The following is a 15776-nucleotide window of genomic DNA, read 5'->3' as shown; positions in this document are numbered from 1 at the left end:
CACAGCTCTGCTCCTCGGTGAACCACACTGCCCGCAGCACCTGCAGGAACGGTATGCACCACCTGAGACACTTTTACCACTGTAAAAGCAGGGGGATACTCTTGGTAAAGGCAAGGCCAGATTAAAAGAAAAAAAAATTCACTTCCTATGTAGCAAAGCCACACAGAAAAGACTAGTTACCAGTTTTGTGTTTTGACCATCACCACACATGTCCACAAGGGCCTCTATTAATTACTATTTAATGAAATGCCTTCCTTCATTTCTATAATGTACGTGACTAGAATGAAATATAGTTATTTTAGGCAAACAATACAAGATCTAAAAATAAGAGAGGTGCTACACAGAGAGAAACCATCCTACAGGAAAACACAAACACATCTCAAATTACCAGGCATCTTCACGCCCCACTTTTAACCTATGTTTTCTGGAGTGGAGACCACCGCATGAAAATGAAAAAACGCACATATAGTTCTATACTGAGTCACAAAAATATCTTCTAACAAAAAATCCAAGTAGGATTAGAAGCCTGTGACAGAGGGTTATTATGGAAACCAGCTTCTGGCAAAAACTCAAAGTAAAATCTGTTTCTGCTTTGAATCCAAATAACAAAAATATGTTTTATGCTACTTTTAATTAGGTTTAAAGTCTACAGTCCCCCCACGATGTTCTGAAGGACACAATACAAAGGCACACTGACGGTAAACGTGGGCATAACCTTAACTGTATCAACACCAAGGAACATTCAGAGACAGCCACCATTTGATGCAGGAATCATCTTTTGGCACCACTGAAGAGCCCCTTGTTGCTTCCATCTCTCACGCTGTTCTAATCAGAATTAAAGTTGAGGGGTTTCTGTACTTAGTTTCATTGCATGTGTCAGAACTAAGAAAATCAGGTGTTTCCAACAAAAATTCCATTCTAACGATATATTCAGCAAGTTTTTCTTTAGTTAGAAGCTACTCTGTAAGTAGGTCAATACTTGAACTGCCCAGAGATATAGAATAAAATAGCTGTTGTAAACCAACGCTCGAGTAAGCCTCACTTAGAAAGTCAAGACTATTCATGAAAATATGTACTCAGATTTGGGTCTCCCCAGTCTCCGCACCCATAAAAATAGGCAGAGCATTTACATGTGCACCTTAACGACAATGAGCAAATCAAAAGCATTCAAGTCAAAACACATCTTCAAAAAGAAGCAACTTAACTGCTAGCACCTCAAAGTTTTGGCTTGGGGTTTTTTTTTTTTTTTTTTTAGTTAACACTCAGAGAGGCAACCATTTCATCACAGTCAAGAACTCATACAAGAGCCACTGTTATGATGATGACTGGAGCCAAACCACTGCAGAGCTGACAGTCTCTGAAAAGGGTGATCAAATTTACAAGAGCCAGGCCTCCGCACAAGCACTCCACTAGCCAGCTGTAGGGACGCCGCGATCCACTGGACATTCAGTACAGGAGACCTGGCCAAGGTCAGTATTTCTTTAATGCAACACTGTTCCAAAGAATTTAAAACATGGCACAAAAAGGAAATGAAAAGTGATATCTAAGTAGCACATGGCCAGGTCTTCACTAACTGCTCTGTGCTGCTCTTCCTAAAGAGGTCATCACGGGAAGAAGGGTGGCCTGTCTCCATATCAGCATGCTAGAAGTGCGCACCAAGCACTTATCCAGAAAAAAAATAAATAAAAGAAATCCTGCCTCACCTTTCTCAGTGAGGGGAAGCCACAGTTTGCAGTGCATTCTGGATCTCCACGACCTGCCTCCAAGGCCTGTGACCTGTCCTCTTCACTGACTCCCTTTACGAACAAGACTGTTCTCGAACTGAAATGAGCCTGCTGCTTCCTGCCGTCCTCACTGTTAGGAGCCTTCCGTCCTTCACGCTGCCGTCCTGAGACACCTTGACAGGGAGGGTCTCCGGGCCTCCCAAAGACGCACTGCCTCACGTTTCACCTGCCTCAGGAGGTCGGACAAGGTGAGTTCTCCGAGGGCCTCCCAGCAAGCCCCGATGGCACCACTCCCACCGCCGGCTTCCAGCTGCTCTACAGCAGCAAACAGCGCGTGCACACTTCTCAATCCACCTGGAACCCTAGACTGCCTCGGGGAGTGCAACTGGCCCTGGGCTGAAGAGGAGGGTGGCCAAGCCTCTAGCTTTCTGAGACGCGGCTTCACAGAAGAGACACCGGTGAAGAACCAAGACATCTGGGCAACAGTGTCCTGAGGCTTGCCGAACATGTCTGGGCACAAACACAGCTTTACAACCCTGCATCCACCGAGCATCTAGTCCAACTGAAGATATTACAGCTCAACTGAAAGCAAGTCCCCACATGCGCTCAGACCAAGACTTCGCTTCATTACCATCTAAAACTTACTGGAAGACAGATCTTCACACACTCAGAGAGAAGTGTGGGCTAATGAGGAGCAAGACTCCGTTACCCGGACAAAGCTGCCTTTATCAACTGGTCTCAGCTCATGGTCTAGCATATTTATTCATAAAACCAGTAGAGAATTTTAGTGATTTAATGAACTAGGAAGGATAATAAATTCTCAGCGACTCACATGAAAGGAGGAAAGCAGTCATATGAATAATCTTAAAAAGTGGGTAATTAAAAAGACGTTTATATGTGGCTTTGAAATGTGTTTCATTTGTACTTAACGCTGAATGGGTGAATTTCCACTACATTAGACACACCCAATCTTCAAACAAAGTAATAAAACAGGCTTGTGTGTTTAGGGCTGAGTATATGAACAGTCTGGAAACTCACCCCCATCCTGCAAACAAGCCACACAGCTAGGGACGGGCAATGTCACATTTCAGATTACTGCACAGCATAGGCACAAGCAGAAAAACTCACTTAACATGTGTGTGTCTCCATAAAAACATTCTACTGTAAAGAACTGGAGTGTTAAGTAATCACGTGTTTGTTTTTTTCCCCCCAAAATAAAGAATTCTCAACCTCAGTTTACATACTGTCTGACATTACTGGAGTAAGCATTAACGGAAATGATCCCATCAACAGTGGAGGAGCTGAACAGCCTAGCCATGGCTGCAGGCTCTTGCTGGTGTGTTTATTCCAGTCTTACCACCAGCAGCGATTTTTAAAATCACTAGTAGGGTTAAACTGCTAAGAAGTAATGGCTTGAATTGTGCACTGGCAAAAAATATACCTTGAATTTCTAAATAACAAGTTCAGCTGGCTGGAAGAATACATTTTTTTCGAAGGTGGGATGAGGTGAAAGCAGTTTTGCATCTGTTGGTTAAAGTGTGTGTGTTTTAACATATTAAGTATTTTAAGCAGGTCTGAATTGCACTGGTTCAGAAGGTAACTGACACAGGTACTGAAGCCCTCTGAAACCGCCTTGTGACACTGGCGGTGGTGATGCGTGACCAAAAGCCCTGCCTTCTACTCCAAAAGGAAAAGGGGGCTTCAAATACACAAGGACTGGTCTACCACCAGGCTCGGGGACTCTTTTCCCTTTTCACAGCTGAACTTGCTGGTTCCTAAACCTGGATGGTCACTCCAGTGGACCCTCAGCAGCCAGAGTGAACATCACCGAAAGGCACGTCAAGGGGTCTTGACCTCCCCGTGCCTCCCCAACTCATACTTGGGGGACTTGGGGGACTTAGGAACCATGATGAAACAGCTTGTGTGAAGGCAGATTAGCTACTGTGTGTTCCTTTGCCATAATCAATGGACTGTCTCACGGGGAATCTTCAGGAGATCCAGCAGTAAATACTTTTGATTTTATTAAATCTCAACCCTTGAGTATACATTTTCTTATATGAGTATACATTTCCATGAAATGGAAAGTATGCTTAAAGCACTTCTGTTGAAACTGAAACAGAATGGTTGGCATGGGGAAAAAAAAATTGTGTGAGAGCTGAACCAGCCACTTATTTCACGGAACACCAATGCACTTGAGAAAATATGCAAAATATGCTTATTCACACTTAGGTATTTAGAAGACATTTCTTAAAAATGAATGCAATGAGCTGACTACTTATTGCAAATGAAAAAATTCAAACCTTAAAGCAAAAGTTGGGATTTTGGAATTCTTGATTACGCCACTATGAGCTTGATCGCTTCCCCAGACTGTCACAGACTTCTTAAAGACCATTTCTGATTAACGGTTGGTGACATTAGTTTTTTAACATTGTATAAAGAAACATGTCAACATTCTAAAGATCCGCATAACTCAGTGAACCAATATTTTCTAATAGTATTGCAATTACATTAAAGAATCATGCATGTTGGTAAAAGGTTCATTCAAAGTACACAACAGACCAGTGGATTTTAGTATAAGAGGAATACAGAAAGTTCACTGATGATTTCATCAGTTGATTCTACACAGCAATCAACTTTTAAGAAATTACCATTCAAGTTTCAGTGAGGTATCAGAGAATATCCACCATTATCTCAAAAGACTATTAAGATGCTCAGCTGCTGTGAGGCCATGTTTTCTTCATAAGCTTCAATCAAAACATTTATTTCTAAACAAAAAAATATTTAAATTTTTTTCTTTGTTTTCATTTTTATTTCAGTAAATATTACATAAACAAAAGCTCGCTGGGTTTCTTGAAATATTCAAAAGTATAAGAATCCTGAAGTCAAAAAGTATAAGAACCATTGATGCCCACTTGACATAAGGAGTTTGGATTTTACTCTAAGTGTAATTGTGGTAAGCTATTAGCAGTGAAGATTCCTTTAAAAAAAAAAAAAAAACCAAAACTTTAAGTGATCAGGGCCAGGGTTTTACACATAGCTGTTTTTTTGGTTCTACTCTTCCAGAAAATAATAATTAATTTCCAGAGTATAATTCTCAACTATTAGGTAGACAGAAGAGAAGACACGAGAAAATGACCATCTCTGTCACAAAAACTTAACAGCAGTCCTGGAGGTAATATTCCATGTTTTATTACATTGCTTGGCATCTTAACTTTGTTCCATCCTCAGAAAATTCAAATGCAAGCTGCAAGATATAGACATATTATTCAACGATCTTAAGAAAAAAATTTAAATGAGCTTTGAATAGACTGTTGTCTCTAGTAGCGTCACATAAACCAGCAAGAAAGAAGCAAGTTTCTCTCTGATAGCTTGCTCTCTGCTACGGGAAAATGAGTAGTAGTAACTTCTGCAAGGTAAGCATGGTTGCCAACATTTAGGAGAATTTGTTCACATTTGCCTTCATTTAGAGATACATTTGCCTGGAGACTCCCAGGAACAGGGGAGCCTGGTGGGCTGCCGTCTACAGGGTCGCAGAGTCGGACACGACTGAAGCGACTGAGCAGCAGCAGCGGCAGCAGCAGCAGAGATACATTAGATAGAAACTGCCTGCTCTTCCAACACATCATTTTAATTGTGGTTTATGTAGTATCAAAATATTCCTCTAAATAACTGAAAACAGTGCGATGGAAATAAAGTTTAGGTTAGGACTCTGCAGAAGTCCAAACAAAGGGAATACATCTACCAGCTGTGACTTTTCATTTAAAAACTGCCTTTTCTTAAAGGGCTGGTGTTCACTTTCTGAAAAGATCTTAGAGGTTGTGTCAGTAGGCTTGATTCTCCTCCCTACCTTACATTCAGTAATTATTATTAAAGAAAGACTCTAAAATCATACAGATTGATCTGATCTCAAGAATATGATCTTCCTATAGTCCAATCCAAACACCATTAAGTTTAGACATCTCTAACTGACACCCTCCTGATCGAGTACATCGCGATCTGGTGAGGACTTTGAGAATGTGATGGGAGCTGTGTGCTGTCCCGGAGCCCAGGCCCAACTCTGGCATTTTGAGGCATCCTTCCTGGCACGGACAGGGGAAAGCAGCTAACAACACGGCTCAGAGTCTCAGGTACGCTTGGGCTGATCCCATAGTCCCAAAGAAGACTTGTTCAATAGTGTTGCATTAACTAGAAAATCTACTCATTCCCATAAATGCTTTCTCCAGCGTTTACTAGTATGTGTTGAAATCCTCCAGTGGAGGGGTGGGGTGTTGGCCACCAGAGACCCAGCCAGGCCAGCTTCTAGCTCCTCAGCTCATCTCCTGAGGCTGCAGGAGGGGTGAGGGAAGAGATGGGAAGGGTGGGGGGGAACCTGGGGTGTACACAGTGGGTGTGTTACATGGGTTGGGGACAGGCAAGGGCTGTGCCAGAGAGGAAGCAACAGTCAGAACAGTTGTTGGGTGTCTGAACCGCCAAGGGGATCAGCTTCTCACACTTTTAATGTGGACGTTAACATTATTTTAAGAAAAGAGGCCTGCTGTAACCCCAGTCAAGAATTTTATTATTTTCTCAACTTTCTAGGAATATAGGTCATTTGACTTTCCACTACACATCCCATGAACACAGGTATGAAAATAGGTAATGGTCTAGATGTAAGCCCTTGTCTTTGCAGAGGCTCACAGTATAACGGCTGATGGCCAAAACCAGCCCGTTGGTACAGAGTAGGTGTGTTTGCTGGTGCTGGACAGGCAAAATCACCACTTTTAAAAAACTGGCGGATATAAGAAAAGGTGGCAATTAAAAAGAAAATCTTCACGAAGAAAACAAACATTGTACTTACCCAGGTCCCCAGCCCAGGTGTGTAACTATAAAAAGCAAGGTGTGCTTTCCAAGTGGGCTATCCATTAACAGCCTAAACTAAGGGCTATTTTGTAATTCAACAGCAGAAAAGCAGTGCTTTCCATTCAACCTTGGCCAACAGCACTGACTGTTTAAGAGTTCAAAATAAACTGTAACAGTGATAACTCTTAAAGAATGAATCTCTGTACTAACAAAACACAAATACAATGATCGGAGCTTCAAAGACAACACAGATTCTTCAAGTGACATATTCAGAATAGTGGTGCTTATGACATTTTATTTCTAATATGTATGGTAATCATGGCTAAAATGTTTCACCTTCTAAATATGGGGACCTACCCTGTTCACATCACTATTACTGAAAAGTTAAGACTTAAAATAGGGAACTCGATATGTTTTGTAGGAAACAGTTTAGAAATTGAAGGACATGTTCTTTGTCTACCTCACCGGTACTGGATTTATGCATTTCTAGAGAGAACACACATCACGGTTTTGGTTTATTGTCTATTCTTTGGCTGCTGACATGATCCCTAAAATCATCTTCTTCTGGCACATGACACCACTCAATTGTGCCAGCAATTCCAACAGTACAAAACACATGAATATTTCGTGCCCTACAGAAAGAGAGGGAGCCTGACGTTTCTGAGACGTACTGAGACATGAAGCGCAGCAAAGGAGACGCCAGGGACGAAGGGACTGTACGCGGAACTGGGACGACTGCTCTGCTGGAGGGATGGCCACAGCGCACACGTGTCGGGGAAACAGGGCAAAGGCCTGACTGCCTTTGATTTTGCGGATTTAATACCATGTTCAACTACGTGCTTCTCTGTGGCTCTGAAGGACTTCAAAACCATCTTATATAAGAACTTATAGCTAGAACATTGGAAGAAAAAGGACTTAAAGATGGGGAGAGAGATGGGCTTAGAGATGGGGAGATATCTGAACAGCAAGAAAACACAGAAAAGAGAAAATAAGTAGCTGCGTCCTATTCTGAGATGGGTTAGAGACTAAACAAACCGTAGATCGCTGATACTCACCAGGGATAGCAGGCCCCTTTATTCTGAAATGTTCCTCACACCATTGGTTAAAAACTGAAAGCCAAAGAGAGCAGATTCTAGAATTTAATCCACATCATTCCGATGTGAATTAATGCAGTTGGCTAAGACTTTCTGACAGTTAAGTGGCCTGTTCCTACACTCTGGCAGGCTTCAGCACTTTACAGGCAGTACCCTATTTAATCCTCATAACCACTCTCTGTATTATTATACCCATTATGAATTATACATGTTCTGCAACTTCTGTTTTGCTGGGGGGATGCTAAATCACCAATGTTGGATCCAAAGATGCTATACAACTACTCTGCTTTATGAGAAAGTCATGGGAAAAAAATGGAGTAGACTATATTCATTTATTCAAAAAAATTTTACTGACCACATTCTGTGTATCAGACACTTGAGACACATTAATGAACAGACATAAAAATACTTGGCCACATGGAACTTACTGTCTAGCAGGACAGGGAGAGTCACCAAAAATAAGAAATAAATAAGTCATACAGTAATTTAGACGCTACAAAAAATGGAAACAATGCATTCCACAAAGGACACAAGGCAGTTTGCCTTTGTAAACACCGGGGACATCACTGCTGAGACTGCAGTTCAGCGAAGACCTGAAGGTGCAGAGGGACACAGGCAGAATGAACACCCTGGATAAAGATCTCAAGGGGGAATGTGCCTGCAGGGTTCCAGGGTCAGTCAGGAGGGAAGGCTGGCCGGACGGAGAGCATTCCATTCCAGGGAAAGGACTGGAGGGGAGGTCATAGTGGGGGAAACAGAATGCACTGGGCTTTGCGAACCATCATGAGACTCTGACTTTTACTCTGAGGGACATGGAAAGCAGGTGAAGAATCTGAAGCATATCTGACCTATGTATGAAAAAGATGCCTCCAGCTGTTAGGCTGATAACGTACTAAAGGGAAGTCAGGACGGTGAAAGGAGAGGCCACTGAAACCACCCAGGCAGGAGATGCTGGAGACCTGCAGGAAGGCGCCTGCAGCAGAGCTGGGAAAATGGGCTGAGCTCCTGGGTGTATTCTGAGGACAGGATTGTGGAAACATCCAGAAGACAAAGCAGCAGGATCTGCTAACAGCCTGGATGTGGAGTGGGAGAGAAAGAGAAGAGTCAGGATGATTCCATGGTTTCTGACTTAAATAACCTGAAAAATGGAACTACCCCAACACAGAAACTGGGGCAGGCTACAGGAAGGACAGGTTTCCAGAGGAAGCTCAGAAATTCTGCTTTAGTCTTTAAAAGTGAAGTATCTTTTACATATTCAAGTCAAGAAAGTAGATGGATAACACACATCAGGAATTTAAGAGTGCCACCCCAGCTGGAAGTATACACTGGGAGTCTTAAGAAGCTGCATGGTATTTTATTAAAATCTTACAATTATTTGTGACAGAAGCCCTACAAAAACTGAGCCCTAAGCACTCCAAATTAACAGGCTGGTGGGGGGTGGGGGTGGGAAGCAACATTAAAATTTTAAAATGACTGAAAAGCCAGTGATACAAAAGGAAAAGCAGGAGACTGTGGTGTCCTCAAAATCAAATGAAGAACGTCAAATTAAAAAGGGAATGACCGATTCTATCAAGTGCTGCCAAGAGATAAAGATGAGAGATGACTGTTGCAATTTGCAATATTTTCTTTTGAAAAATCCCTGGAAAAACCCCACTCAGCCCCCATCCCAGAAGACATGAATATTGTATTAAATATGTTATCTTTTTTCAAGATTTTTAAAATAATGTATCATTTTATATTGACATAATTTATAATTATATAATAATTACTGTTATCATGTAATTAAATGTGTAATTTATTTTTTACGTTGGTCTCTGCTGCTGCACGGGCTTTCTCCAGCTGCAGCGAGCCAAGGATCCTCTCTCCCCGCCGTGCATGGGCTTCTCTGGCTGAGGAGCACAGGGTTCAGGGCGCGCGGGCTCCAGTAGTTGTGGCACAAAGGCTTAGCTGCTCAGCAGCATTTGGAAACCTTCCTGGACCAGGGATCGAACCCACCCCTCTCCTGCGCTGGCAGCCGGATTCTTTACCACAGAGACACCGGGAAGCCCCGAATATGACGTTACCTTTTAGTTTTGTCACGAACGGAATTTATTTTTCTAAAGAACTATTCAAAAGGGAAGGATTTACTCCAGTTTAATATTTGAGACTCAAGTCAGTAGATTTGTTAAAGAAATACTAGTGATAAACTGTAGCTGCTAACAGTAATCTGCTAATATTCCATTCCTCAGTTCAGTCTCTCAGTCGTGTCCGACTATCCGTGACCCCATGGACCACAGCACGCCAGGCCTCCCTGTCCATCACCAACTCCCGGAGTTTACTCAAACTCATGCCCACTGAGTCAGTGATGCCGTCCAACCATTTCATCCTCATCCCCTTCTCCTCCTGCCCTCAATCTTTCCCAGTACCAGAGTCTTTTCAAATGAGTCCTATCTCTTAAAAAAAAAAACCCTCTAGGTAAATTGGAAATAAAAGGATAGATTTTCTCTGTCCTGATGAGAAATTATGATAAACAAAAGCCAATACTGTACTACTGTTTTTCCTATTAAAGAACAAAAGTTTGCACATTATTGCCATTACTATTTGATAATGTTCCAGAAGTATTTTATAATATTCCAGAAGGCTAATACTACAGCAGTCTGCCATACAACCAAAATAAAAGGTATAATTATTAGAAAGAAGTAGATTCAAGTGTCACTATATACAACTGATTATATAACTAGGAAACACCAAAAAATAAACTGCAAAGCTCTTAGAATAAGAGCCAGGTATAATACAAAGAACAAAAATCAACAATCATCTTATACCAGCAATAGCCAACTTGATGAACCCTTCACAACAGCAACAAAAACATAGATACCTAAGAGAACCCTAACGAGAAATGTTAGGACTTAATAAAGATTAAGCAAGCAAACAAAACACCTCTGCTAACAGACAGGTCTGTGTAACTTTACACATCCCTTCAGGAAAACAGACTGTATACATGACGGTCCCTGTCAAAGAAGCAAAATCACTGGACACTTCTCAGTTCTAAGGATTCATCTGCAGAGCCCTCCAGGTTAAGACGGCATGTTTAACAAAACATCAAGCATTCAAACATCCTCCTCCTGCATTCCACACAGTTGTCAGTGAAGAGAGCTTTCCAGAAGCCATGCATCAGGCATATGAGACCTGTCGTGAAGATGACAGCACAATCAGGACAGCGGGAAGCAGACAGACAAACAGCAACTCTGCAGGCCTGAGAGGGGGACGCCCGTGAGGCGAGCTGAGACGCACTCCAGTCTGCTCAGACTGGAGGAGAAAGGGTCAAGGCAGGTAAACTAAACCCTACTTCCTGGATGCCCTTCCCACCTTCTCACTGTGGAGTTCTGCCCCACAGTCCCAGAGCCCTAACAAACTGGACCTGATTAAGTCTTCAGACTGCGAGAGCACCAGAACCTTCCCCAAAGTGAAGAGGATGCTAAGACTCCAGCCAGAGGCCTTGGGATCACTGGCAGCTGGACCCTCTCCCAGCACAGGGTGCCACCAGAGGACCAGCCTCTGACTAGCCCAAGAGGAAAAGATCGTACTTGTGGTCCCAGGGAAAAACTCAAAAAACCCATCAAGAGCCTAAAGGCTGCCACTGAAGAGCCTGAGGGGATGGAGAGATGGCCACTTACTTTAAGTAAGTATTTTAGTACTCTTAGATTTAATTACGTGCACGTATTAGTATAAAGATAATAAGATCATCTTTACCTGAAAGGACAGATGGCTATAAGTAGGATTTTTAAAAGAACAGCGTGACTTGCTCTAGCAGATATTTCCATATATCCTAAATGTACAATTAAAAAGATTTAGCACTGATTAAGATTAGAGATCAATCACTGATGAGTAAGACCTCAAACAGACCCAAAAGTTAGTCAAGATCCTAAAATACAATAGAATGGAAGACCACAACCCAGTGAAGGGCAGACTGTCTAACAGATCTGCTGGTAGACAGGGCTGACTCAGGAGGAGAGGGTGCTGCAAGGCAGTTCACACCCACGTGCTAACAGAAAACTAAATGCACAGACCCGTACTGTGCCAAGTCACTTAGCCGTGTCCGACTCTGTGACCCCATGGACTGCAGCCGGCCAGATTCCTCTGTCCATGGGGATTCTCCAGTTAAGAATACTGGAGTGGGTCGCCATGCCCTCCTCAAAGGGACCTTCCCAACCCAGGGAAGATCTCCCTCATTGCAGGTGGATTCTTTACCAACTGAGACACCAGGGAAGCCACTGTACAAATCTAATACATGTTAAACAGACATTTCAAAATCATTTTAAAAAATCATCAATTAAGAATAAAACGGGCAAAGTACCTGAACAGACAATTCTCAAAAGGCAAATGAACGAATAAAAAGCAAATTACTAATTTCACTAGCTACCCAAAAAATATGAATTAAAGTAAGGCCACATTTTCCCTGCAAATCAGGAAAGATCAAACACTGGAGTGCTGACACTACAGGAAGACCATCTAGCGCGTAAGGGAATCGATGTGTCCTGATATAAGCAATTTGGCAGCAGGCCTCAAGAGTTATAAAGGAGTTCACCTTTGCCCCAGGAATTCTGCTATAAATCTAGCCTGAGACATCAGAGACAGTGAGACTTTCAGACAAGCGCCTTTACCCCAGCTCGACCTGTGTGTCTATTACTTTGTGAGCCTACCTCCTCTGCCAGACTCTGCTGAAGACCTTGCTCTATTTCTATTTGGTTCATTCCACTGCTCCAAAACTCTATGTTGCAGGCACAATTATTACCCCTATTCTATGCATAAAGGAAGCACAATCAAATAATTAGGTAATTAAGGTCACTTAATCGGAAAAGGCCAAGATAAAGTGTATCTATGCAGACAAATAAAATGGGACAAACGGAAGCACATCATGCCGTGTAGAGCTGTTTATTTCTGGATGACACTGCTGTGATTTTTATGTCCTTAAGATTAGGTGAAGAAAGCTGAGCGCCGAAGAATCGATGCTTTTGAACTGTGGCGCTGGAGAAGACTCTTGAGAGTCCCTTGGACTGCAAGGAGATCCAACGAGTCCATCCTAAAGGAGATCAGTCGTGGGTGCTCATTGGAAGGACTGATGCTGAAGCTGAAACTCCAAGCCTTTGGCCACCTCATGTGAAGAGCTGACTCACTGGAAAAGACCCTGATGCTGGGAGGGATTGGGGGCAGGAGAAGAAGGGGCCGACAGAGGATGAGATGGCTGGATGGCATCACCAACTTGATGGACATGAGTTTGAGTGAACTCCGGGAGTTGGTGATGGACAAGGAAGCCTGGTGTGCTGTGATTCATGGGGTCTCAAAGAGTTGGACGCGACTGAGCGACTGAACTGAACTGAGGATCAGGTAAGAAGTTACCTTCTTAGCTGCACAGCATAACTGCTGAACTACAAGGTCCATCAAATCAAAGGGTTTTCCACTATTTTTCTTTGCTCAGAGTAAAATGGGGAAAATCAGCCTTACAAAATTTGCTTGACAGTCCAAAAGTTAACTAGCACATAAAACCAGAGTAGAGAAAACTTCTTCAATCCCTAATACATGCTGGAAATCTCTGTACTACCATAAGCATTTTGGATTGACTGATCAGATTCTGATCATCTACATAGCAAAGTTTGAAAGATTTCAAAACACGGACAAGCCTGGAGACACGTCTGAACTATTTTACATGAACAGTTTTAAGAGTTCCTTGCAAAATAAACTGGAATGAATTGGCGAGGGAATGGGAATAACTGTTTTGTGCATAAAAGAACGAACATTTTTTAAAAAACCTGTCTTTGTTTAGATGTGTGTGTGTTGGGGAAGGGAAGGAGTGGGTGAATCTGTAGAACTGTGCCTTTCCTTCCCTATTTTAAAGTATAACATTACAAGTGGTCTAACTTTTGGCAAAGAATCATGGCAAAGAACTTTCTAGGAATTAAACAATTTACAAACTGACAATGGTATCTAGTCACAAATTAGCAAAGGTTTTGGCAAGGATGTAGGGTTATATTTCACTTTTAAAACTTCTTAAGTATGTCTTCAGACTTTAGAAAAATGACGCTTACCCTTCGAAGATGTGTGTGCCCCAAAGGAAAATCAAGGGTTCTTTTTAAAGGTGCTTTTCATCTCTTTTAGAACTTTGTTACACAAGTTCTTAGTGCAGAGATTGGTAAAAGAGAATCTCTTCAGGGGAGAACAGCAGAGCTGTTCGTATTGTCACTCCATACAACAGCACTGATAAATAATTCTGTAATCACTTAAAGAAAACCTGGGACTGTGTGAACACACCTTTACCTGAGCCGAGGCCAAGAAAAGGGGGATTCAAACTCTTTAGAAAAGGAAGCGTCCTCTGCAGCAAACCAAAGGTAGACCCGCCCACTTCCCCTGGAAGACCCGTTGCTATGGTAACCCGCAACTATCTCACACACACACAACCCCGCCGCCCCCCCCCCGCCCCGAGTCAGAACTTACTGGGGGAGGGGATCCTCCCAGAGGCTGTGGAATGGATGGCTAGAAAGGGGGAGCTGGGGAAGGGTGGGGAGGGAGGCTGAGGGCGAGTTAGAAGAAGCCAAGGCAGGGGTCAGAGAGGGTGGCCTTACTACTAAGAAATTCAACGCAGTAGTTAGAACAATGCCTGGACGCCGGAGTCGTGTTTAGCCGAAGTTTGAACCTTTAGAGACGCTTCCCTCCGTCCCCTGGCGGGGAACAAGCTACTCTTTGTGAGTTCCTGCCTATGGAGAACGAAGCTAGCGTTTCATCTCAGCAGTATCAAACTGCTACTTCGCAAAACTCAAAACCTGACTTTCTTATATTAAACCGGTGCTTCCCAAACTCTGCTGCACCGCTGGAATCACTGAGGGAACTTTACATACCGCGTTTTACTTGGTCTGCAGTTTTGAGCCTAGAGTTTTAAAACTCCCCGGTGACGCTTTCGTGGAGCCAGTTTTGGGAACTACAGTACTCCAAGATGTGGCTGAGAGTATTTAAATCAAAGGATGAAAGAGAGACAGAAAAGGGGGTAAAGAAAGCACAATCATCGCTCTTTGTCTTTTCACGGCTAATAATAGAAATTAGCTGGCTTTCTCCAAGCGCACACAGGACAATAGGTTTCTTGATAAATAGGAGTCCCCGGCATGCCCTAACAATACTTTCTTTGAGATAACAAGACCAGGCAATATAAGTCTATTCTCCCCAAGAGAGCAAATACCCTTCTTACCAAAACACCAAACCTGCACATCTATCTCAAGAGCGAATGGGCCGTGAACACCGCTCAGAACTTGGAGGACGAGCTGCAGGACCACAAGGAAACCGAACTGGCAGAAGCCCAGCAGCGTTTGCCTGGGCCCCGCAGCCCCCGGGGCGGCCGAGGGCGGGGGTCGGTCCCCGGGACCTCCGGCGCCCCGGGACAGTCACTCCGGGGAAGTTTGCTCGCGCTCAGCCCTCGGCTCCCAGGCGGGGGGCGCGGCCGCCACCTGCTCGACGGCCCCTCCCGGACCGCGGCCGCCTCCCGGGGTCGCGCTCGCGGCGGGCGCCCGAGCGGCCGGCAGGGCCCTGGGGGCTCGCCTCGGCCCTCCCCGGGGTCCTGGGCTGCAGCGGGCCCTGCCCCGAGCCGGACGCCGGGACCAGAAAGGGACCGGCGCCGTCCCGGGGAGCCCGTCCGAAAACCGCCTCCGCGGCCCGCGCCCCCAGAGCCGGTGCCCCCCACACCGCCCGCCGCGGCCCCCACTCCGCCCGCAGCCCGGCCCCGGCCCGCCGCGCTCGGCCCCTGCGGCCCGCGGTCGGGCGCGCGCCCCATCTCGGCGGCCCGGCGCTGCGCACGCGCGGAGGCGCCCGCCCGCCCGCCCGCGGCGCCCTCACTCACCGCGCGCCGGTCCCGTCTCCGCAGGCGGCGCCGCCGTGAGTACCGCACTCCGCCCGGGCCGGGGGCAGCTGCTCAGGCCCGGACCAGGGCTCTCGGGGATGCGGCGCCCAGCGGGCTCGGCGGGGACCCGCACGCAGGGTACGCTCCGTGGGGCCGCGCGCGCGCCCGAGCTCGGGGGGCGGGGTCGAGGAGTGCGCGCGCCCGAGCGCCGGGGGCGGGGCCGAGCGGTCTGCGCGCCCGGAGGCGCCCCTGGACACC

At 44.9% G+C, this 15776-nt stretch overlaps 1 protein-coding gene across 4 annotated transcripts in view; it reads right to left on the bottom strand.

Annotated features, from left to right (window-relative positions):
* Window positions 1–15649, bottom strand: part of BTBD3 (BTB domain containing 3) — a 33286-nt gene extending 17637 nt beyond the window's left edge. For 3 of the 4 annotated variants that reach the window (XM_060396846.1, XM_004014158.5, XM_027976475.3), the window contains exon 1: window positions 15519–15649. Coding sequence is in view for 1 of the 4 variants with exons in the window: in XM_060396847.1 (XP_060252830.1) it covers window positions 1704–1740 (37 nt within the window). In the remaining 3 variants the exon portion in view is untranslated. Of the gene's footprint in view, window positions 1–1703; window positions 15060–15518 lie in introns of those variants that run through there. The other variant, XM_060396847.1, reaches the window with a different exon arrangement.
* Window positions 15650–15776: the final 127 nt, after the last annotated feature.

The sequence above is a fragment of the Ovis aries genome, chromosome 13 (genome assembly GCF_016772045.2).
Source record: "Ovis aries strain OAR_USU_Benz2616 breed Rambouillet chromosome 13, ARS-UI_Ramb_v3.0, whole genome shotgun sequence".
Lineage (NCBI taxonomy): Eukaryota > Metazoa > Chordata > Mammalia > Artiodactyla > Bovidae > Ovis > Ovis aries.
This window is presented reverse-complemented; position numbering and strand designations above follow the sequence as displayed.